At 41.1% G+C, this 26390-nt stretch overlaps 1 protein-coding gene across 1 annotated transcript in view; it reads left to right on the forward strand.

Moving 5' to 3' along the window:
* Positions 1-26390, forward strand: part of VMP1 (vacuole membrane protein 1) — a 138675-nt gene that overhangs the window by 65374 nt on the left and 46911 nt on the right. The window contains exons 7-8 of the mRNA XM_066574480.1: positions 12163-12330; positions 13216-13347. Coding sequence (XP_066430577.1) covers positions 12163-12330; positions 13216-13347 — 300 coding nt within the window. The remainder of the gene's footprint in view (positions 1-12162; positions 12331-13215; positions 13348-26390) is intronic.

The following is a 26390-nucleotide window of genomic DNA, read 5'->3' on the forward strand; positions in this document are numbered from 1 at the left end:
TGAATTTCCATATGTATAGATCTGAACTACACGGTACCAGTATGCTGGCAACTGACCATATTCAATCTGCCACTGAACATAGCAGGTCTCCAGGTATGAAGGTTACAGAGCAAAGTCTCTTTACTGTTACCATTTTTTTAGCATTACATTTATTCAGTGCATTTTAGGCCTCCCTCACACAGATGTTTTTTTCAGCGTTTAGCGCTGCCTTTTCAGCGCTGGATGCTCCAATGAATGGCTGTGATTGGTTGAGCAACGCTGAGTGACAGCCCGCTCAGCCAATCAGAGCAATCTGTTGTTGGAGGTGGGGATTTCTAATCTCAGACGTTAGCAAAAGATCCTCTGCCGGCTTGACAAGTGCCCTGCAGCCTGTCCGGAGGGTCCCTGACGGCACCTGTCAGGTGAGTGTGGATTTTTTTTTCAGCATCCTTGGCTGCGTTTTCAGCTGTGAAAGTGCAGCCAAAACTCTGGCGTAACATAGGCCATCACTGCTGAAAGCGGGCTGAATCTGCAGTAAACGCAGCGTTGAAAAACGCTGCGTTTCTGCAGACTTTTGTGTGAGGGAGGCCTTATGACATGTATTCTGGGAAACCTTACAAAGTACAGGCTAAACATGTCAGACAGAGGCTTAAACAGTAAAATCCGAAAGAAAAAGTCCAGAGCAGCATAAATAGTGCAAAAAAACTGTTGCATCAAGTGATGATTCGCCTTTATTTCTCCAGAAAGGCTTAAACAGTGTCCATTTGGCCTTCATCTGGCTGATATAAAGTACGTCAGTAGATCACAAAATAGAAAAAAGTTTGCAATAGCATAGTAGACTAAACTAGTGAATAGATAGTGGAAAAGAAAGTATAATGCATGCTATACTTTGTACTTTTTTTTTTTTACTTCAAAGCTAATACATAGCATCAGTCACAGGACACGTCTCTTCATGTTAGATGATTGACCAGGCACATAGAAATCGATAGCTTCAGCTGGTTGTATTTCGAATGTGTATAGCCACCATTAGTCTATTTCTATGGTTTATACTAAATTGTGAATAGCTTGCACACAAGAGGGTGAGAATAATTGGAAATATAAGGAATACAATGGCTGAGTTCCTACAAAGCAGGACACGTTTATTCATGTTCGTTTGACCACACGGTGCCACTATTCTACCAAAGTTTTTGAATAGTAAACTAGAACATTTGAATATAGTACTACAAAACTGTACTGTATTATTTTTATTCCTTGGAGATCGGAAGTTGCCAATCAGTAGTTCACCTGTCCAGTGTACTTGTGTACTGAGTTAATTTCAAGCAGACAGCTCAGTTCTTACTGTAGTGGCCAGGCTTGGTATTACAGGCCAGGTTCTCATTCATTTCAGTGTAAACTTAGCCTGCAATACTAAGGCTGGCTACTGCAGTGTGAACAGAACTGTCTGCTTCCTGCAGAAAGCAGCTTAGAATATGAATGCTTCAGCCCCGCAAACAGCTGATCGGTGGGGAACCCAAACGACGGACCCCTGCCAATCTTCTATTGGCGGCCTATCCTGATGAAGGGGTCATCAATAGTTTACAACTGGACAACCCCTTTAACCCCTTAACGACCAGCCTATAGTGTTTTTACGTCCTCCTGAAGTGGGCTTTATTCTCTGAGGACGTAAAAACATGTCTCCTGCAGAGAATAAAGCCCCTCGGGCTGTGAACGTGACAGCTCCATGCTGTCGGTGTCCGCAGGTAGCCGACAGCATGGAGCTGTCATCCCGGGCTGTACGGAACCCCCCCCCCCCCCCCCCCAGGGTAGCTGAAAATACTCACCGAGGTCTGCCGCACTGCTCCCCGCTCTCCTGCCGCTGCGGGCCCCAACGGTCGCCAAGAGCCTGGAGCAGTGACGGGTGGCCTCGTTGAGCGGTCGCCGGTCATGTAATAAAAAAGTAGCGCGCTAACATAGGTCGGTCTCACATGACCGGATAGGAATTACGGATTCCGCATGCGTCTGATCCGCAGTAATACGCAGATCAATCGCATTGGATTACACAATTCCGCTCACATTAGCGGGTTGGAATTGTGTAATCCACTCGCAGAAAAGAGAACGCAGCAGGTTCTATTTTACCGCGGATATCCGCAGCATAGAGCCTATTGTGCTCCATGGTCGTGGATATACCCGCTGCCCATACGCAACTACGTTGCATACGGGCTGCGGGTACCCGCGTCATCGTTAAGCGAGGGTTCGGGAAATGCAAACAACAAAAAAGGTGTACTGCACATGACCACCTGTGTGAGTACGCAGTTATGCACAGTACATTACGCGGCCGTACGCAGGGTCACAGCCGGGCTCACAGATGACATCCGCTGCGGGCCTCCGCAAGCGGATTCCGCCTACGGCTGCGTGAGCCCGGCGTTATTCCGACCGCTACCTGTAATACGTAATTTACAAGAAGCCCTGGGAACGCTTGCCTTCATGCAGTTCCAGGAGCAGCTTGTTGAGTGCCTTCTGTGTGAGACCGCCGCACCTCATCAAGCTTACGGAGACTCACAGTGCGCCACTTTTTACACCCCATACCCGCCACTGAGGTCAAGAAATGACCCCCAAAAAGCATGAGAGGAGGGGGGATACCTGGTTTTATTGCCCCATGGGCCCATTTCAACCAGCCTCTGTAATTACCCCTGTCTTCGGGAATACTAAACAGTTCACATTATTACTTTTATCTAAGATTTGTGAACGCTGAAAAGGGCGCGGAGGGGGGGGGGGGGGATTTTTAGGGAGTCAATTTTATTCCGTACAAATAAGCAATGGGTCCTGGGATTTATTCAGTTGTGCCCTGAAATCCAACGGGTGTTCCCTCCTTTATAGGCCTTGCCATGCGTCCTGTAAGTAGATGAGGGCCACAATGGGTATGTTTCTGAACACGGGACAAACGGGGGTATCCATTTTGGGGTGACCGTCTTCATTCCTATGTACACTGTACAAAAAAAACAGTTTTTAAATTTAAAAAATTGCCAAAAAATTGAAAATCATTACTTTTTCCTTTTGCTTTGCTTAGATTCATTCAAATACTGTGGGGTCAAAATACGCAGTACACCCCTAGATGAATTTGTTAAGGGGTCTAGTTTTCAAAATGGGGTCATTTGTGGGGGTTCTTTATAGTTTTGGCCGCTCAATGGCTCTATAAGTGGGCAATGGGGCCTGAAATTTATTCAGTTGTACCCTGAAATCCAACGGGTATTCCTTTCATTGTAGGCCTAGCCATGGGTCCTGTAAGTCTATTAGGGCCACAATGGGTATGTTTTTGAACACGGGACAAACGGGTATCCATTTTGGGGTGAAAGTCTTCATTTATATGTGTGCTGTACAAAAAAAGCTGTTGACAGAAAATGACAGAATTGCCAAAAAAACAAAAATCCTAATTTTTTCCTTTTGCTTTGCTTGAATTTATTCAAAAACTGTGGGGTCAAAATACGCAGTACACCCCTAGATAAATTCGTTAAGGAGTCTAGTTTTCAAAATGGGGTCATTTCTGGGGGTTCTCTATGGTTTTGGGCGCTCAAGAACTCTACAAGTGGGCAATGGGGCCTAAAAGGACTTCAAGCAAAATCTGTTCTGAAAGCCACCGATTACTCCTTTCATTTTGGGCCCCGTTGTGCATGTGGCCATAAGATTAAGGCCACAATGGGTATATTTCTTTCAAGGTATTTTTATTGCTTTTTCATTAACATACACAATACTTGTAAATTGTCACACATAACAATGAGCTAATACCATTTGGTTGCCCAGATGATGGAGAACTTCAAATTTTCTTGAATGGATTCCAACAATAAATCTCTTTAAACTGAGCATTCTTCATGGTCTTGTTATTTCTATAGTAGATGTTAACATCCTAAGGGGGGGTGGGTTTACACGACAAGAGGGGAAGGAAGGGATTAGAGGGAAGGTGGTGGGAAGGGGGGGGGGAGGAGCGGTGATATCCAGGCTATCCTCTTTACTTTTCCTTGTCACGTCTGATCTACAGTCTTACTCACATTTGCCCGTAAGCAACCAGTTTTGAAACATAGGGGTGTTTCGTATATCTATCCATAGTGCCCATGTTTGATAAAACTTATCATAACCTAGCTGGTCCTCCGTTAATCTGATCCTCTCCATTCGTTCAATCTCATCCATCACCCCTACCCATGCACTTCTGGGAATTTCCATACTCTGTTTCCAGAACCTAGGAATTACCTGCCTTGTGGCTATAATGAAGAATTTTAGCAATCCTTTCCTGAGTTGGTGTGCATTTTCGTGAGTGATGGACAGGAGTGCCATTTCCGGTGTCAGAGTTATTGTTTCGCTTTCCGTCTTTTCGAATAGATGTTTCATATCTTGCCACATGGTTGCGACCATGGGGCAAACAATGGGTATATTTCTGAAAACAGCACAAACAGGGGTATCCATTTTGGGGTGCAAGTCATATGTGTGCTGTACAAAAAAAAGCAGTTTTTAAAATGACAGAATTGCCAAAAAACTAAAATCCTAATTTTTTTCCTTTGCTTGAATTTATTAAAAAACTGTGGGGTCAAAATACGCAGTACACCCCTAGATAAATTCGTTAGGGAGTCTACTATTCAAAATGGGGTCATTTGTGGGGGTTCTCTATGGTTTTGGGCGCTCAAGAACTCTACAAGTGGACAATGGGGCCTAAAAGGACTTCAAGCAAAATTTATGTTCTAAAAGCCACTGACTACTCCTTTCATTTTGGGCTCTGTTGTGCATCCAGATGTAAGATTAGGGCCACAATGAGTATGTCTCTGAACACGGGACAAACAGGGGTATCCATTTTTGGGTGCAAGTCTTCATTCATATGTGTGCTGTACAAAAAAAGCTGTTTTTAAAATGACAGAATTGCCGAAAAAATGAAAATCACAATTTTTTTCCTTTTGCTTGGCTTGAATACATTCAAAAACTGTGGGGTCAAAATTTGCAGTTCACCCCTAGATAAATTCCTTAAGGGGTCTAGTTTTCAAAATGGGGTCATTTGTGGGGGTTTTCTATGGTTTTGGGCGCTCAAGAACTCTACATGTGTGCTATGGGGCCTAAAAGGACTTCAAGCAAAATTTCTGTTTTGAAAGACACTGACTACTCCTTTCATTTTGGGCCCCTTTGTGGACTCATATAACATTAGGGCCACAATGGGTATATTTCTGAACACGGGAGAAATAGGGGTATCAATTTTGGGGTGTAAATCCTCATTTTCATGTAAAGTATAGGAAAAAAATATGTCTTTAAAATGACAGATTTGCAAAACTATGAAATTTTACTTTTTCTCCTCTAAATTGAATTAATTCCTGAAAAAAAACTATGGGGTCAAAATACTCATGACACCCCTCAGTGAATACACTAAGGGGTGTAGTTTTTAAAATGGGGTCATTTGGGGGGGTATCTATTATTCTGACACTCATGAGCCTTTCCAATCTTGGCTTGGTATTGGAAAACAAAGTGTTCCTCAAAATGCTAAAAAGTAATGTTAAATTTGTACGTCTCCTAAATGGTTAAAAAAAAAAACACGAAAGTTTTTCCAATGTGCGCCCAAAATAAAGTAAATGGGTGGAAATATAAATCTTAGCAAAAATTTCTATATTACGTTTGCACATATTTAAGATATTGCAGTTGGAAATGTGAAAAAAATGACGATTTTTTTCAAAATTTTCCCAATTTTGGCGCTTTTAATAAATAAACACAAATTCTATCGGTCTATTTTTTCCGCCTAAATGAAGTACAACATGTGGCGAAAAAACAATGTCAGAATCGCTTGGATATGCAAAACCTTTATGGTGTTTTTCCATGTTAAAGTGATACATGTCAGATTTGCTAAATTTGGCCTGGTCATTAAGGCGCAAACAGGCTTGGTCACTAAGGGGTTAAATGTTTTGTTTCAACGTGGTATTGCAAGCTTGATGCTGCTACAGCTGGAATACTCTGCTAAACTTTGATATTTCATAGGTTCAGATAGTGGCAGACGCAGGACAGTTAATCTGGAGGTCACTGCAGGGACACAGGATCTCACAATCGGAATCCAACCTGGCTGTCTGCATTCGGCCATATCCAGTTTTTTCCCTTTGTACTGTTAGTGAAATCTAAGGCCACTCTCTCACACGCTACTTTTTACTGCGATTAGCCCTAATGGTGGTACAATGTCGCTATTGATTTCAATGTGGCCTTGCAGATATCTGCTCAAATGCAGCGTTTCTGACGCCTTGATTTTTGAGTGATTAACTCACCTCATCACCCATCACAATGATGGGGTGTGTTAAACATCAATTAACACTTTATTATCTTCATTTACATGTAAAAGGACCTCCTAGGAGCTGTTTGCAGACCCCAGTGTGTGTTTAAACACACACCCGGCTCTGTAAACAGCTGCCACCACATTACTTTGTTCTCCCCATGGCTGCCTATACATACCATTGTTCTCCTTAAGGCTAGTGTAAACATACCGCGGGGAGAACATCCTGCAGCCTTTTGAAAGATGAGCGAAATACATTTAAATAGAATGTATGTGGTCAGTCTTTCAGCTGCTGAACGAAAGTATTTTAAGTAAAATCCATCGTTCAAACAAAAGTGCACGATGCCCGTGTTTACATGTAATGATTATCGCTCTTTTTCGGCCATTTGGATGAATTTTGAGCGATCTTTGATTGTAAAAGGGCCCTTAAAGGGATTGTGTCATGAAAACAACTTGTGTTTGATTGGTAGGTGATAAGTGATTGGGATCTCCTCGAATCACGAGAATGGGGGGGTTCTGAATGTCCCCATAAGAATGGATGTATATTATGTATACTGCCGCTCCATTAAAGGAGATGTCCCGAGGCAGCAAGTGGGTCTATACACTTCTGTATGGCCATAATAATGCACTTTGTAATGTACATTGTGCATTAATTATGAGCCATACAGAAGTTATAAAAAGTTTTATACTTACCTGCTCCGTTGCTGGCGTCCTCGTCTCCATGGTGCCGACTAATTTTCGCCCTCCGATGGCCAAATTAGCCGCGCTTGCGCAGTCCGGGTCTTCTCCTCTTCTCTATGGGGCTCCGTGTAGCTCCGCCCCGTCACGTGCCGATTCCAGCCAATCAGGAGGCTGGAATCGGCAATGGACCGCACAGAAGCCCTGCGGTCCATGAAGACAGAGGATCCCGGCGGCCATCTTCAGCAGGTGAGTATGAAGACGCTGGACCGCCGGGATTCAGGTAAGCGCTGTGCGGGTGGTTTTTTTAACCCCTGCATCGGGGTTGTCTCGCGCCGAACGGGGGGGGGGGTTAAAAAAAAAAACCCCCGTTTCGGCGCGGGACATCTCCTTTAATTTCTGTGGTGCTGGTGTAGAAAGTCGACTGCTTGTGCTTCGCTTTCTTTGGCAGTTCCAAAGAAATTAATTGGGCGGCAGTGTGCATGACTGAATGGCACTTCATTCATAAGGGGGACACTCGGGAGCCCCATTTTCATGAATGGTAGAAGTGTCAGCAGCTGGACCCCTATCAAACACACTCTTACCACCTCATCAACTATCCTATCTGAGAGCAGCATAGGACAGGCAGGAAAGATGTTGTGCTCTGAATATAGATTTATATTTTTAATTCAGTATGTTCACCTAAAAAGCAGTTAAAATAGTGTTTTACAGCTTATCCTTCAAACAAAGTCATAAAAGAAAAATGATCAATCCCTACGTATGGTTGGGGGGGACCATTACCAAACCTCTATAGCTACAACATTTATTTAAATTGTCACTTAGCAAGCCTCTACTGAGATTTTCGTCAACACCCGGAGAGGTTTATAGCCTTCAGCCGTATGTCAGTGTCTACCTTCAACAAGCTGCTAGAGGTGTGCGTCCCAGATTAACGTACAGGGACACATACATGCTTTAGTGTATCTGTGCTGAGGAACGTCTGCTGGTCACCCTGTGTGTAGAAACGTGGTCAGAAACACTAACTACATTCTACCGCGTTTTCAGCAGCCCTGAAAATGCTTCCCATTCATTTCAGTAGGCGACACATTATGTTTTAAAACGTTGAAATGCCTGAAATTAGAACAGACATGCGCTAAAACTCAGTGTTTTTAATACTGCATTTTTTTATTTTTTTTAATCATTAGATTTTTATTGGTTTTATCTTAGTAGCATTACAGCAGATAACAAGAATAAAGTAACATATATGTATACTTGACATGCGTTACAACACAAGTACATATCTTCTGAAGTTGTATCCAATTGTTGGGTCAAAATTCTTGGAAACAGTTGTGAGAATGGAACGTTACATAAATCAAATAAGCTTATTCATCTTCTATGAATTATCAGAACATAGCCTTATTTTTCTACAAGTATAGAGCAAAAGGACAAGGAAGAAATGAGAGAGAAAAAAAAAATGTTATAGAGAAAGAAAGAAAATGTTTAGATGAACATTTTACTGGGTTTGGGGGGGGGGGGCTGAAAAGTGGTTAGTTAGGGAACAGATGAAGCCATGGATTCCACTTATTTAGATACGCCGAAAAGCCTCCATTCTTTTGGGCGTAAAGTTTTTCATATATACTATGGTCTGATATTGTCTGGATTAGATCAGTTATGGTAGGAGACACCTCAGCCTTCCACTTTCTTGATATTAGTAGCTTAGCGGTAAGGAGGATGTGGCAAGCAATCTTCCTTGATTGAATAGGGAACTTCCCACTATCTAGTAGGAGAATTGCTAGTCTTGGGGACTTAATAGTAGCTATTTTTGAAATTTTCCTTATGAGGGAAAAGACTTCGTCCCAGAACCGCGTAAGTTTTGGGCAGCTTCAGAAGATATGCTATATACTGCCCGGGAGGCCACATTGCCTCCAGCAGGTATCTCTTGTATTAGGAAAGGCTCTAGCTAGGGTCACCGGGGTGTAATACCATCTGGTCAGCACTTTTATGTGGACCTCGAGAATATTTGCATTGAGGGTTGACTTGTTGGCCCATTCAAATGCTGAGATCCATTGATTTGTTGTATTTCTCCCTCCCGTGTCTCTCTCCCAATTGAGAAGATGAACTTTTTTTGTTTCTCTCATGTTGCCTGAGAGGGCGTCATAACAAGTTTTTAATACTGCATTTTTCAAGCGCTGTCTGAGAAGCCCCATTGAAATCAATGGTTGCGTTTAGCACTGTGTTTAAAACGCAGCGTTAAATGCTGATAAAAATGCATGTGTGAGAGGGGCCTAAGGCTGAATATAAGCCCTACCCCGAAAATAAGTCTTGGCTGCTTTTGACAAAAAACAAACAAAAAAAAAAAACCAATACGTTACCTAACAGGCACTGTCCACTCCGCCACACTTCTCCTCTGGGAGCTACAAGGCACTTGTTTGTAGTCTTCTGCTAGCACTTCCTGGTCAGGGGATTCAAAAATTCCGCCTGGCTCTGGTTCTCAAGCGCCGCGGCTCAGCCAATCACTGCAGCACTTGATGAAGTAATCACAACTATCACATTGAATGGCTAATGTATTGTGTTTTTTTTTTTGTTTTGTTTTTTTTAATATAGCTCGGGCTTTTTTTAGGGACTTCCTGCTGTAAAAGTTACACTGCACGAAAACCGCAATTTCGTGTGATGCAACACAAAGGGAGGTTCCACAGGGAAACCTGGGCTACAAAACATCGCAAATCACGGCAATATTCAGCATGCCACATATTTTTCCCTTGCAATGTCGCAGGCTACAAAACATCCTAATGTGAAGGAACCCATTGGAAAGCATGGGCTTCACATACATGCAATTTGTAGCACTGTCCCATTGCAAGAAAATTGCGTGATTTTGTCATCCATGTGAAAGCGGCTTTAAGATCACTGAGATATAGGAATTAATGGTTGTGGCTCTATACACTTTTATTAAATCAGAGCATTTAAAGACAAATACCAAAGAGGAGTGATATCTTTACTGCACAATGCGATGATAGACCTAAAATAAACCTTTTTACACTGATAAATAAACAAGTGCCGATGGGCAATATAGCAAGTTGTTCAGCTTTGCATTTATAGGTTACAGTAATCATGTGTTGTTTTTTTTCAATACTGCAGTTGCTCATGCCATCGCTTATACATCCTCCTCTTGTAGAGATTGCATTGCAAACGACAGTGGGATGCTTGTCTACACGGGAGGATGTGCTGTTGACAAATGATAATTTTTAGGTCAGCATAAAAGATGCAATCGATGACAAGTAAGGACTTGTTCATTGCTTGATTGCTCCCTCCGGTAAATGATTGGCCTGCCCGCTAAGAGTTTGCAGGCTGCTGCTCATCTATTATGACAGCCTGTGAGCTTGTCAAGGCCCCTAGTCCTGCTATGAATTTCCTCCTATTAAGCCTTGCCTGTGTGGACATTTGTTAAGCTGAAATATACTACAATACTGAAGTATTGCAGCACATTGTACATGCACTCAGGCGATCACCAGTTCCAAGTCTCTTGTGGGCACTAAAAAAAAAGTTAAAATAAGATTATTAAAGTTTTTGTAATTATTACTAAATTTAAAAAATACTCTGAAAACTTATTGTTTAAACAGTTGTCATATCAGAAAAATTAAAAATTGGTATTGAAATGTCCATATCACATTATTTATCCTACATGTTAAACACTGTCAGAAAAAGAAACAAATGCATAAAAATTTTTTGGGGGGTCATCCCATCTCCAACAAAAAAAATGGATAAAAAGTGATCAAAAAGTCTTACATACCCCCAAAATTGGACCAATAAAAACTAAAGGTCACCTTGCAAAATAGAGCTACCACACCAGAAATCAATTATTTTTAAAAGTTGTTTTTTTTTAAGTGGTAAAACATAAAAACTATATACTGGTAATTTTTGCTATTATTGTAATTATAATGACTGACAGAATAAAGATACATGTTATTTTTACTACACCATATATGTTGTAAATACAGACACCACCCAAAATAGTGACATTTTTCTAAAAGTTTTTCAATACATTTTATGGTTTGTTAAATGGTATAATTGAAAAATGCAGCTTGTCTGGCTATGTCAGCAGAAAAAGAAAAGTTATGATTTTTTGGGGGGATGGAAAAATGAAAACTCCCAAAAATGAATAAAGGGCTCCTGTGGAAATATAGATATATAGATATATATAGATATATATATATATATAAGAATTTTATCGGGATTCCCTTTAATGCATATTTGCGATTACCATAAATTTAGGAAAGTTAATGATTGGATGATGTTTTTATAAGCGTAGCCAGGGTGACGCATGATCATGCGAGTGTAGTTTTGATAAACTTTTGTTTAGGGGGTTAATAGCAGTGATTTCATTTTGCATGATATTGAAGAAAGGGGTTATTATTTCTCGTTTTGCTTTCTAGCCATTACAACAGACTAAAGTTTATAAAGTTTACATGGGGAAATAATCTTTTTGTAACAAGCACTGATCAATGATATAGACTGTCAGTTGGTACATGCAGCAATCAATTGTGACTATGCAAACTGTATGGGGGTGAAAGAGGATTAATACAATTGTTCCTCCTCCTATAGTTTGCATTATACTCACATCACATCCACGGTTTACATGAGGCGATTTGCTGTTAAAAACTGACTATTTTTATGTGAGTATTTGATGGCTAATCGCTGTGATGTTTACATGGGGCAATGACCTGAAAGAAATGTTCATTGAGCCGATCCTCAGCCTCTGCACTGCTTCTTAACTCTTTTATTTTACCTTTAGTTCTTGCAATATGTCTTGGTAAATACAATTAGCTATAAAAACTGCTGTTTCATTTGCAGTATAACCAACCAGAAGGTTTATGTACAAAAAAATATATATATATAAAAATTTTTTTATTATTTCTTTTTTTTTTTAAGAGGTCCTGCCATGTCTTCTAACAAGCACTGCAGGTTATGTCCCTTTACAGCCATGTCTCCGCTGATTCCTTATGTATGTTTGTTTTTATTTTAGCCCATCTTTTTGCCTGTAATGAATCCTATTGCTTTTGGAGCCTCATACTAGTTCACTGTCAAGCAAGCAGTCTCCACCGCCCAGGGTTAAAGAAACATCACGTCAACCATTGGTATTGGATGGTGGACTAGTACCTGGCTCTAGAAGTAATGGAAGCCATTGCGGGCGAGTGGGGGTGCATGACTAGTCCCCTTTAAGTTTTGAGTGTGTTAACTAAATGTGCCCAAATTTGTTTTTATCTTTTCAGGGTCCACATATAGCATCCGTGACACTTGCTGCTTATGAATGTAATTCGGTTAATTTTCCTGAACCTCCTTATCCAGATGAAATTATGTGTCCAGATGAAGAAGCTATAGAAGGCAGCATTTCCTTATGGACCATCATCTCTAAAGTCCGGCTGGAAGCCTGCATGTGGGTCAGTATAACAAACGTCTGGGTCAGCATTGAAAAACACAGTGCTTTAGTAAATAAATATATTTCCCATGAGATAACAATTCTGCAAAAAAGCTTTACAATCTCTGTTGTTCAAATCCTCTGTTATTCCTACTGGAAATGCATGAAGAATTTGACAACTGGCCATTCCTTTTGTATTTTTAAATATTGTTTGTATCCCTACACAGTCTGATGTTATCTAATCATTGCTATAGCTATCCTACCAACAAGAAAAATGGTACCATCCAGTTGCCAATTCATTCATTAATGTCTAGGAGGACTAACCTAGTAACAACACAGTGCAGTGTTCTATGTTGAGCTACACGCAGGGTTGTTATATCTGTTTTGGTAAACCATTACATTCTCCACAATAGGTTATTAGATCTGACAGGTCATCCTTTAGCAAGTAGAAACAACTATTTTGAGCACTGAAAATTCACCTTCTGATCTAATCTACGATGCACTGTAAGCCAAGGAGTTATTATCAGGGCATGAAACTGTCAAAAAGTTAGTTGACTATTTTTGATTAAGCTTTTACATGTATAGCAAAGGCTATCTAGTTTAAAAAAAAACTCCGGAAGATATTTTTTTCCCCAAAGTGATGCGAGGCTGTTTTGACATGAAAACACCTTGCATCCTCGAGGAATTGGGGGGGCACAATATGAAGGTAGGATTCGCGGCCCCATATGGCGCTCGCCAGTATTAAGTTAGCCTTAGTAGGTTTCTGTCCTCCCTCTGATATGTCAGGAGTATTATCTGATAGTTTCTGTCCTTATGTTTTCAGATTTTCTGTAGAACTAATTTAACACTTTTTTTTGATTGGATTACTTTTGGATTACAAGTCACTTGTATCTTATTCTACCTATAGGGCGCGGGCACTGCCATTGGTGAACTGCCTCCATACTTCATGGCCAGAGCAGCCCGTATGTCAGGAGCGGAACCTGATGATGAGGAGTACGAGGAATTTGAAGAGATGTTGGAACATGCCCAGACAGCACAGGTGGGAATGGCAATCCTTTTATCTAAATCCCAAACACACTCATTATTTCTTGCCTGAATGGGAGAACATTCCTAAAGACGACCATGTGTTTACTTACTTACCATAGTTACTGTCTCTGTGAAAAGACACATGGCATAAAACTTTTATCACAAAGTTGAGAAATAAATAAATGGCCACAGGCTACCTTTCCCATAACCTTTATTCTTTATCCACTCTATAACTGAAGAAAACTAGTCAGCCACAAAGATTTCCTTTGCACCTATACAATCCCCCTTAACGATGCCCCAAATTTCTGATCATCCCATTTAATGGGTCCTTTAGTTATTTCACCCTCTAGGCTCCCCTGAATAAGAGGGCTTATAGACTCAAAAGTGCAGTGTGTCAATAAAGAAGTAATTAACCCCTTACCACTCCAGTTCACAACTAGTAATGCTTTAAATGCTACGACATGTATCCGGGGGTCCAGAAGGGTCCCCCGCGATTAGATCGCAGGGTGACATACGGCTGCCATCGCAGCCAGGGGCCTTCTGAAAGCCCCTGTGGCTCCCATTACAGATTGCCTATCAAGCCATGCCTGTGGTGTGGCTTGATTGCCTGTCAGATCAGGGTATAATGTAATAATATAGTATTAGATCATACTGCAGGAGTGATCAAACCATTGCAAGTTTTTGTCCCCTATGGGGACTAAAAAAAAAATGTAAGAATAAGTTTTAAAAAAATTTATTTATTAGTAAAAAAAAGTAAGTAAAAGTTTAGAAAACTTTTTGCCGTATTTCTAATTAAAAAAAAAACCTAATTAAAAAACACCAAAAACATACTTGGTATTGCTGCATCCATAAAAGTTCAGTTGTTATCTACCCTGTACGGTGAACCTCGTCAGGAAAAAAAATGCCAGAATTGAGGTTTTTTTTGGTCATCATTTTTTTGGGAGTCTCCAATAAAAAATATAATGCGATCAAAAAGTCATATGTGCTCCAAAATGGTACCGATAGTAGCTACAAGACGTCCCTCAAAAAATTGTCAGCTATGTCAATGGAAAAACAAAAAGCTATGGCTGTCATGTTTTCCAAAGATACTTTATATTTTAAAAGTAGTACAGCAAAAAATAAAATCGTACTTACCAAATGATCATGTCATTTTTGCTGTCGTATGTAGAAACAAGCACCCCCTCCCAAGATGGCAGAATTTCACATTTTTTAAATTTCACTCAACTTAGTATTTTTTTTAACAGTTTTTCTGTACATTTTATGCTACCATTGAAAAAAACAACTCGCCCCGCAAAAAGCCCCCAGACATCTACGTTGACGGCTAAATAAAAATCGGCTTTCTCCCCGCTTTAAAAAAATCTTGAGGGGCATGTCTTTGAGGGGTTAAATATGTTCCTATGTTCCTTAGCATACATGGCAAGTTATTTGCCAGCTCTTCAGTTGGTTCTTTGGGAGGCATGCAAGTAGGCACCATTTAGCCTAGCATTAATAGGCATTTGTTTGAGTGACAAGCTGCCTTCAATACTGTCAGTGTATCCTAGTCCAGGGGTGGTTGTTTGTTACAACTGCTCTGAAAAAGTGAAAGTATGAGTAAAACTATTTCACTTTACAAAGAAAGGGAGTCCTCATTCTGTAACCATAGAGCTGTGTCTCGATAAATGTATCTTTTTTTTAACTGATGATGGGCACGCTGCATAGGATAAGTAGTATTAAGTTAAAGGGAGAATGTATCTGTGGGTGTTCTCCGAGTCGATCAATGCCCCCCTCAGGCCTTGCAGTGTGGCACATGCGGCTGGAGAAGTGCCAGTTCTGAGTTTTGGTTGCTCATTTTGTTGTACTCTTACTTTAATTTTACTCAAATAACATGGTCTTTCGAACTCTACAAAACAATGGTTGCTTTAACAGCTGCATTTATTAATGTCTGTTAAAATGGTACAGAGACCTTGGCCAAACTAAAGGGGGCACCCCTGTGTCATTTCCCTAAATCCTGTCCGTTTGCAGTTCTTGAAGGATCTTTTCCTTCTACTGCCCTCTGAGTCAGCTCGCTCTGCTCTAAGAGATTTAATGTAAGTTTTGTGGTGTGATCACATTTATTTTACCCATATGGATTTCTTCTATTCTGGATGGTCTGTATATTCTCTTCCTGTATACTCAGTGCCTTAGTATGTTCATGCCCTATATTACATTTGCTGGCTGTGGAATGCTGGGGTCCTCTTAATGATCTCTGTACCAACGTAATGTTAATGGCTACATGGACTGGCAATGTGCCAGCTTTGTCTGCAGTATCCCTTTTGTCCTGTTTACTTCCAAAATAGATTACGTTATCATTATGACACACTGCTTTTGTCTGCAGTTTACATTTGACCAGTGATTTTTGGAAAGGAGTAACAATGTTAGAAGAACACATCCTGTCTGCTTCTAAATGTTGTACTGAACAGTCATGATTTATACTTTATTATAAGCCCACAGACCAGAGTGAGTGTTAACCCTGACCATTGACCTGGTGACTGTCTGGAACCTCAGAACACATGTTTTGTGATCATCTTCAATAGGATACTTTAGTTGGGACGTGTATGTTGTAATACAGATATAACGAAGGTGATGCGTCTATTACAGTGGGGGTCATTACTGTAATGTACAGGTGAACAATGTCCAGCAATCGTTTGTTCGAAATAAATAACATCAACACCAAAGGGGGTTAAAGATGGCGGCAGACAAGACTTAGGGCTTGTTCACAGGAGTGTATTTGCACAGCGTATTATGCTGCAAATTTTCTGCGCATCTATATGTGGTGAATAGCGCCCACTGATTACAATAGGTTCATACACATTGGCGTATTTTTTTCACGTGAAAAAAATACGCAGCATGACCTATCTTGGCGGGCATTTGCCAAGGCAGTTTCATTCAATTGTTCCTATGCACCATTGGATATTTGCGCAGTTTATGGGAATCCATGTAGTATAGTGAGCTGGCTACTTACTTCACTTGTTTGGTATCAGTTATTACTGTAGTACATGGTTAATTTGGGGCAAGGCATTCTGTTTTGTGGCATGTAGGAAATTATCAACAGCTTTGTCACAGGATTTTGCTGTGAAAAAAAAAAAAAGTTTGGCGACACCATTTTTACTTCTCTCGTCACTTTTGAAAGGGGTGGGGGGTTCAACTGAAGTGGGTGTGTCCGACAGTGTGTCAGCAGATTTATTAATTCCTAAGCCAGAAAACGGTCCAAAAAGCAGCACAAATCCACGCCTGCTTACATTTTGGAATTTTCGAAGGAATCTGCAACAGAGACTTCTAGTGGCACCACTAATGCATACATGAACCCAGCCTGACCAGCTTATTCTTCACATCAATCTGAAAAGTGGATGTTTTTAAATTTACTAAGTTTTTGCACAGCGGTCCAACATTTGCTTGCCTGTTTTGGAACAATACAAAATATACTTGGGATATAATATGAAAACTACATAAAGCTCCTCCTCTTTACTGCTGGGGAAGAAAAAAAATCTGCAATTAAGAACTGTTTTAATGCAGCTGTTTTTGGACGCTTTGAAGCCAGGTCTGGACCACGATTAATCACTGTATGTTTGTTTTTACTATATCACGTTAATATTTTGGTGTTTGGCAGAACGATGATGACATTTAGTGTTAAAAGTTGTGAAATTTGCTGTTTATGTTTTTTCTTCCAAGCACTAAGCTGAAAACTCTAAAATCACTGCGTAGGAAGCATGTAATAATAGTTTTCATTTTTATGGACTTTTTTTTTTCTCCCCTGCTTAAAAACATCAGATGTTTCTGGTAAATGCAATAACCATCTAACATGTCACATATTATCCACCACTTACTAAAATTAATTTTGCATAATGGAGCAATTTGAAAAAAAATATAGTAGTGGTAATTTTTTCAGCAAGTTCTTACTATGATAGAAAAATCACAATAGGGCCGCATGAAAGTAGACTACTGTAAAGTGTGTGTGTGTTCCGCTTCCACCTTAGTGTCTAGGTAAGATAGTTTCCAATTCATATATCAAAAATGTATGCATTGGCAATTACTCCCAAAGTACCCCCTGATTTGAGGGTGTTTCTATCTTGTTACTACTGGTTACACTCACTAGTAGTTCCTTAGTTGAGCATGTGTGCTGAGATCCGTTATGTCCTACATAGGAGAGTTCTCTCCATGTGCAGTAATTCGAGAGACCATGCTCAACTAAGGAACAACTGTTTCCCCAAAAAATAAGACCTACCCATAAAATAAGCCATACCCTTTTTTTTCAGGATTTCAGGGGAGGCTTGAAATATAAGCCCTACCCTGAAAATAAGCCCTAGCTGCATTAAATTAAAAAAATTAAACAAAGGAATACATTACCTAACAAGCTCAATCCAGGTCCCTCCCACTGTTCTCCGGAGCTCCAACGTGCTTCTTGCAGTCCTCGGTCGCCCAGAGAAGATCACTTCCTGGTTACAGGATTCATAAATCCCACCTCCAGGAAGCGATGGCTCTGATTGGTTCTAAAGTGCTGCTCAGTAAAGCAATCCAGCGCTCAATGAACGAATGTGATGGCTGTGATTGGTTCATCGAGCGCTGCATTGATTGGCAGAGCAGCAATCGAAGAACCAGTCTCAGCCATCGTGCTGTAGAGGCAGGATTTATGAATTGGACAATCAATGCAGTGGGTTAGCCAATTCATAAATCCTGCCTCCACAATGCGATAGCTGTGATTGGCTGAGCAGGAGTTGAAGAACCAATCACAGCCATCGCATTAGTTCATCAAGCGCTGCATTGCTTGGCTGAACAGTGCTTGAGAACTAATCAGAGCCATCGCTTTCTGGAGGTGGGATTTATGAATCCTGTAACCAGGAAGTGATCTTCTGTGGGCGGCCGAGGACTGCAAAAAGCGCGTTGGAGCTCCGGAGAACAGTGTGAGGGACCTGGACCAAGCCTGCTAGGTAAGTATAAGAAGACCTACCCCAAAAATACGACCTAACGCCTCCTTTGGGGCAAAAATTATTATAAGAGGGGTCTTATTTTCAGGGATACACAGTACTAGTGGGTGTAACCAGTAGTAGCAAGATAGAAACTCCCACAAATCAGAGGGTACTTTGGGAGTAATTGCCAATGTATACATTTCTGATATATGAATCGGAAATGGTCTTTCCTAGATACCCAGATGAAAGTGGAACACACACACACTTACCAGCAGTCGTAGTCTTCCAGAAACCGTGCCACAACTGTCCATGGGTGGTGTCTGGTACTGCAGCTCTGATTTATTGAATTGAATGGGACTGAAATGCAATGCCATATACAACCTATTGACAAGTGGGGCGCTGGTTTTGGAAGACATCTGGGAAGAACCCTTTGAGGATAAGTAGAATAGGTTGCCTACTTCATGGGAATTTATTGTAAGGTGAGACATGCAGGAAGCCCTTGTTTTCACAGTCCTCAGACCTTGCTGCTGGACCTCAGTAAAATTTGCTCAGGAGAAAGAAGAACCCATCGAGGAGATTCCATGTGACTGAGATGGCAGCACAGACTGGTGGGCATGGGGAGGCTAGTTTCCCCTATTAATCTAGGCACTCGATAAGCTCAGGCAGGAGCATGCTATGAGTATGTCTTCACTGCCGCTAATCCAACTATGCAAAAAAACGCAGGATTATTTTCTTTTCTTTATTTTTTAAAGATTCACTCACAAGAGCATATTTAGCCTGTGTATTACGCATGTATTTTTTCCGTGCATATTACGCAGTGCTAAAAGCTCATTAAATGAATTTACATTTGGACATTCAGACCTGTGTTTTTCACATGTGTTAAAAAAAAAACAACAAAAAAAAAAACACTATTTCGGTGTGTATTATGCACCAATATCATTGTCTGGTACATAAAATATGCAGTAGAGATGAGCGAGCACCAAATGCTCGGGTTCTCGTTATTCGAGAGCTCTACTCGAGTAACGAACCCCATTGACTACAATGGGAGACTCAAGCATTTCTTTCTCTCTCTCTCTCTCTCTCACTCACTCTCTCACTCACTCTCTCACACTCTCACTCTCTCTCTCTCTCTCTCTTCTCTCTCTCTCTCTCTCTCTCTCTCTCATAATCTGTGTGTTTGTATGTGTATATATATAATGTATATAGTGTATGTATGTGTGTATATAAAAAAAATTCTGTATTATAAATTACACATGATTAAGAGAATATTCCTTATTTTTAGCGTATGTCTGAATAGAAAATAGAACCTTGTGGAATGATTTCCAGGACAGCCGTATCTTAAGACTGGCTGTGCACTTAGTCATGGTTCTCATGGAAATTGCTAACAGATAAACTGCACATGATGAATACACTCACTATACATTGCGCAAAGTTGCTATGTACCAGAAGAAAAGTACCATAGAATGAATAGTACATAGTGAATCACTCAGTATGTAAATATGCTTCCTCCTAAACCAATATGATGGATTAATCATGTTCCTTCTTCTGTAACCTTATGTAAAAAAAATCTGTTCATTCTCTCTAGAAAAGACCTTATATATGAACACTTTCCACTAAAATGGATCTGATTGCTTGCACTAGGCAAGCAATTTTTCTTTACTGACTTTATAGAAAAGACAAGCTATGTTTTAGTTTAGACAATTTAAGGACATATTCTTCTATACTTTTTTCCCCCACTTTGAAAATCATGTGATTGACCACACCCAAGGGTAATTTGCGCATTATGTACAAATACACCTTACTATGCAACTAATTATATTCAGAATGTATTTAGAGTTGATGTTGCCCAAGACTCTCTTAGTGCTAAAGGCTCCTATTGCTGAGTCAGGTTAACAGTCTTGCGATGCAGTAACCACATGCGGCTGAAACATCGCCCACTTATGCCAGCATGTGGCCAGAAGATTTTGCTGATAAAAAGGCAATATTATCAGCAACGTCTGCAGCCATTGCCCACCGTCGGTAGGTGGAGTTTCAGCTGCATGCTGTTGACCGTATAATGGGATTGTACCACCAAGCTGTTCCTATGTACTTTAGATAGTTGTCGGTGAAATGTTTGTATTATGGCTGACTGTTCTCTCTGCCGACTCCCCCATACACATATCCACTCAACTGAGAGTGCGTAGGTTTTCGCTGTGGAAGAAGGAAATAAGCTAAAGCCAGAAATCTCTGGCAAAGGCTTATCTTCTGCATGACCATATGGCAACAGAACCAAGCTTACTGTATAGATATGGTACCAGAACGAAGCTTACTATATAGAGATGGTATCAGAACGGAGCTCGAGTTTACTACTTGGATAAGGTACCAGAACTGAGTGTACTACATGGATGCAATACCAGGATCGTGCGTTCTACATAGACCCTGTACAGAACCAAGCATATGTAGATGTACAGCGACAGACAAATGGGCAGTTGGAGATACTAATGCAGGGTGTTGATTGCTACACATGAATTTGATTCTGCATGGCATCTAAGTTATTAAATGACTGCAGTTTGAGCTAGCTCCGATTGTGATCACTGCTGACAGGTGTCACACAGCCAGCTAATGCTGTGTATTGAGCGAGCTCCTCCCAGAATTGGGCAACTTATGTATTGCACGTGAATTGTTTAGTGATTAAGCACCTTAAGACATAAAACTGCGGGCGAGGGGTTCTGGATCTGCTTGACATGGTCATGGGTGTCAATGATAAGGACATGATGCTGCCTCCCTTTCACTTCGCAGTCTACCTCTGATTTGTGGAGCAGCAGACTGACTACACCACCAAGCAGCTCACTTGGTCCTGATAGAGGGGAGGTAGACGTATTTGCCACTTGGCATCTAGGCTCCGAACCTCCGTTGCTTAGTGGAAAATTACACTCATATCTATATGCAGTGCCTTCTGTATACATAGGTAGAAACCGATAGACACATTTATTTATAAAACATATGGTCATAACATATTGCAGCCTCTTAGAGCATGTGCCATAAATTGAGTGGGTAGATATGACTAAAGTCATAATGTAGCTCGGTGTAATAACCCCTTCTGGTTAGTCTTGTACATCAAGCCCTTTGTTTAAGTTATTGAGTTTGTACAATCATATGGAAATTAATTCCAACTTCAGTGTCTACTTTTCCCTCAATAGTTAATTCTGCTGTCTACTATAGTTCCTCTTGTGACCCTGTTTGCCAAATTAAATTGTAATGATTATAATGACTAAGAGGCCATGCACTCCCTGGGTGTCAGTTGCTGTCAGGACCTGTTTTTGACTCTGATGAACCTATTCTGGTTATGGTTTGTCTGGCCCATCACATGACTTCTCTGAAAATTCCCCCTCCTCTCCATTTCCAGTAAACTGTTTGAACAGGAGTGACTCAGAATGAAACCATCTTTCCTTGTAACCACAGAGCATGTTAAAGAATTTGTAAACGTGGACTCTAGAGGGCTGAAGTGAGCTGGATCTGTAGTGCCTTGCTAGGAGTTCCATCTTCTGATGTGTAATCAGACAAGATGTGTCTGCCGAATCTACTCCCTGTAGGCCAGCTGGCTGATCAGCTCACAAGTCCACATCCCTCTAGTCTTTCCGAATGTTTCTTGTAGGCAGCTCTTCTTTCCCACCGTTTATTTTGCTGTTTAAAACATCTTGAGCCAAGCAGTAGAAACCCTGCATCATCATCATCATCGTCCTCACCGCACTCCACTGCAGCTTGTTACATCTCCACTTACTACTGCCACCAGTCATATCCTGAGAATCACATCTAGACGTCACCTTCAGATGTTGTCACTGAATACGTTTTTCCCACATTGCTTGGCCTATTGTATTTTCTATAAAAGTAGGATTATGGATGCTTTCTGCTAGTCTACACAGAGAGTGGTGCAATATACGAGAGTGAATCGTAGGTGTATCATCTTTTACCTCTTTACACATCATACCGTGATGCAGGTTGTATCTCTTACGCTTTTATGTTGCCCTATGACTTGCTGAGCATAGAAGAACACACACCCTGCAGGCAGGCAGCCAGCTTCTGGTAAAGGTTTACCAGATAGAAGTACAGTATACTGGTTTTAGTTTTCCTCCTTTTTTAAAAGTGTTTTATTCTTTACATGAAAACTGTGGTCATCACTCATTTAAAGCGACTTTCGAGAAAAGGTTGGCCTACAAATGAATATGATGTCAATAAAATCTTTCTACAAGTGGGTTTAATGAGTTGAAATGTGGTTTTTTTTTTTTGCTTCACCATAATGATTCTAACAATTAAAAAAAAAAAAAAAAAAAAAGAACTTTCCGTGAAGACAAATGCTTAGAGTTCCCTTATATTAGTGGTTTACAGTTCAAGGGCTTTCTCACACGAGCATTTTTACCATGGGTTTTGCACTTTACATTACTTTCAACAGTGCCTTTCACATATAGCTAGTGAAATGCACGTGAAAAATGAACACGACATGCATCAATTAGCAAATTGTAGTAATCAAGATGAGTGTATAAGGGCCCTGACGTACCACTAAGGGTCACAATTTTGACCTGGCCCCCGCCATATACTGTTTTACTGCCACGGGCCTGCTCTGGGTGGTGCTCGGGAGGGGAAGGACCGTTACTTCCGGCAGCCATCAGCCAATTCAATGCTACAGACTTCCCCAGCATGTGATCCTGCCTACCACTGAGAGACTGCAGTTGTGATTCACTGCGGTCTGTCAGTGCACTGCCAATTGCGTGATTGGTCCGGCCTTCGTTTTCTGATAGCGGAGAAGAGGTGGGGAGCATGCTGATATTACCAAGTATGTTCTGTATATAATTATATATGTATATCTGGTATAAGTTACAAAGTATAACCTATACCAGCTATACATATATAGTTATATACAGGAGATACCCAGATTACACCAGCATGCTTCATATCACTTTATACAGGGAGATGTACAGGCTGGTGTAAGCTGAGTATCTCCTGTATGTAATGTATGCATCTCCCTGTATATACTGATATGGAGCATGTTGGTATAACTCGTGTATCTCCTGCATACAATTATATATGTACAGCTTGTATGAGTTCTACATATCCTGTATATAGTAATATGGACCATGCTGATATACCCTGGGTGTTCTCTGTATCTACTTTTATATGTCTAAGGCTGGATTCACACGGGCGTATGCATTTTTACGTTCACCCGGTGGCGATGTAAAAACGCATAAACGGGCGCAAAAATCTAACGTTTGTGCAAAGGGAGGGGTGGAGAGGGAGCCTGGCTTAGCTCCGCCCCTCCCATTGCAAACAGCCAGCAAGGGAAGGAGGTGGGACTTTAGCAGTCACGCTGCTAAACTCCCTCCCACTTCCCATCTCCAGCAGCTATCATAGGCTCCCATAGGAGTGTATGTAGCCACCGCCAACGTAAAAGCGCCTGGCCGAAATGCACTATCTTGGCCGGCTGGGCGCTTTTACGCCACAGAAATACGCCCATGTGCACTGATGCAATGTAAACCAATGCATCAGAGGCGCAGCGTATATCGGCCAGGCATGAAAACCTGGCCGATTTACGCCAGTGTGAATCCAGCCTAACTTATACCAGCTGTATAAGTGATATCAACTAGGCTGGTGTAAGCTGCTGTATATATTTTTATATATCTCCCAGTATATAGTCATAATAAACATGCTGGTATAACCTTGATATCTCCTGTATATAATAATATATGTACAGCTGGTATAAGTTATAGATCTCCCTGTATATAGTGATATGGCGTATGCTGGTATACCCTGGGTATCTCCTGTATGTAATTATATATGTACAGCTGGTAGAAATGATACATCCTGTATATAGTTATATGAACCATGCTGGTATAACCTGGTTATCTCCTCTATCTGATTGTACGTTTTACACACAATTAAAAAACACATTAAAAAACCTTCATGCGGTTTGAAAAAAAAAAAAAACAAACGCATGCATTGTTTAAATCCATATGCAGGTTTTAATAGTTTATGCAGTTTTGTATATAACGCCCGTAGTTTTTGAATACTGCATGTAGGTTTTTGTTATGTTTTTAATTGCGGTTCAAAAATGTAACAAAAAGCCCATGAACATAGCCAAAGGGGCTACAAACTCATTTTCACATAGTCAAGGAAATGAGTCATGTTTGGAAAGCTTATGCCAAGGGGTTAGATCATGTATGTAAATATGCTTTACAGCTATACGCAGCACGGTTTAGGTATGGGTACAGGTAGGGGAGAATGGGGGTCCAGAGCTGAACTTTTGCACCCGGAAGCTTTAGCTATGCCCATTATCTTCATAAGGCTGGGTTCTCACAGGGCGGAATCCTGCCTGCAAAACCGCAAGATTTCCACCAAGAAAGCGCAGCTCCAAAACCTGCGGCACTTAGCCACGGTTTTTGAAGCAGCTTGGCCGCATGCTTTTTTTCTTCATTGTGGCCGGCGCTCCATTAGAGAGCAGCACAGGCGCAACGTAAAAACAAAATAGACATGCTGCGGGTGGGGAATCTGCGCCACAGCAAGGGGAAGAGGAGAAGTAGAGGTAGCAAATAGTACACTGAATGAGTGGTTAGAAAGGTAGGAGGAAAATTGTGAAAGCGCAGTATGCTTAAGGCCTCTTCACACAGGCGCTTTTTACCTCCATTAATGCTGCAGTTTGAACCCCGTGTTAATCGCGGTATAGCGCTCCCATTGAAATCAATGGGGCCTCACAGACATGCATTTGACCGTGGCACTAGATGGCGCTTTCCAGCACTGCGTTTTTCGAGGGCTGTCTGCTCTATTGTTGGCTGTTTAGTACACCTCATCACCCATCACAATAATGGGGTGCGCTAAAACATACTGCCGACCGCAAGAAGCTGCGGCCGAAAGCAAAAGTATCATTGCGACAAAGCACTGTGATTGAAGTCGCGGGGCTTTGTTGTGTTCATGTGTGAGAGGACCCTAAGAGCGATAGAGCGGAGCATTTGGTGGTCTACAGAATCGAACACCACAGAGGATTGGAGGAGGACTATTATAAGTTTTTAACACTTCTGCTCTGTGATCAAAGTCTAACAATGGTAGCCAATAACAGGTGTGTGCGATGAATCAAGGCACAGACTGAACGTAGAGCAAACTGCAGACATGGGCAAGTGTGCTCAATTGTATCTATAATAATATAGCCGTGAACGGAGAGAGCGTACCTCTCCATTCTTTCCCTGCCTGAACGCATCGACCACTATATAAGGTGGCATTGGGGACCTTCATTCTTCACATAGATGTGAGTCCCACCTCTTGTACCCACACCTATCAGACATATACAACCTATCCTACGCCTATGTCATAAATGTATGTCTTGGAAATAACCCTTTAAACTGCAAACAATAGAACCTGAGTTTTTTCAACTATACCATAACTTTATTTTTTTTAATCTGTATAAAAAATATACAAATTCAGTGATATTCACTTTTTTTCTGTTTTGAATCAATTATTGATGGGTCCTTTTAAACAAATTTAGTAGATTCATCTTTTAGAATAAATCGTTTTAGCAACTATCCAATTAAGAATCATTATTGATAACTCTACACTAGTTTTAGTTGGGTGGTTGTAGATTGCTGAATCTCAGCACTGTTATCAGATTTCAGTTACAAAGCTTAAGGCCCAAAAGACATCTTTTGAGCGATAATCATTGTGTGCATTTACACAGCAAGATGATCGCTCAAACGGCAGTTTGAGCGACAGTTTTGAGCGCGTTCGCTTTGGATAAAAGTGTAAATGAAGGCTCCCGCTGTATGCAGAAGACAAGCGGGACCGCTATCTTCTGCATACAGCTGTTGTCTTCTTGGAGCACTTAGCTCGTATACAGCTGAGCGCTCCGAGTGGGGTATACAGAATACAGCTGGAGCGCTGTCTTCTGCATACTCCTGCTGTGTTCATGGAGCGCTGTCTTCTGCATACTCCTGCTGTGTTCATGGAGTGCTCTGCTGGTTTATAGCTAAACGCTCTGAGCGGGCTATACAGGAGACAGCGCTCCAGCTGTCTTCTGCATACTTTTGCTTTGTTCTTCGAGACGGATACCAGCTGAAACAATAGTATCAGCGGTATCCCGCTGAGAACTCAGTGTATGGTCTTGATAAGGCTCATC

The sequence above is a fragment of the Eleutherodactylus coqui genome, chromosome 1 (genome assembly GCF_035609145.1).
Source record: "Eleutherodactylus coqui strain aEleCoq1 chromosome 1, aEleCoq1.hap1, whole genome shotgun sequence".
NCBI classification, from domain to species: Eukaryota; Metazoa; Chordata; class Amphibia; order Anura; family Eleutherodactylidae; genus Eleutherodactylus; species Eleutherodactylus coqui.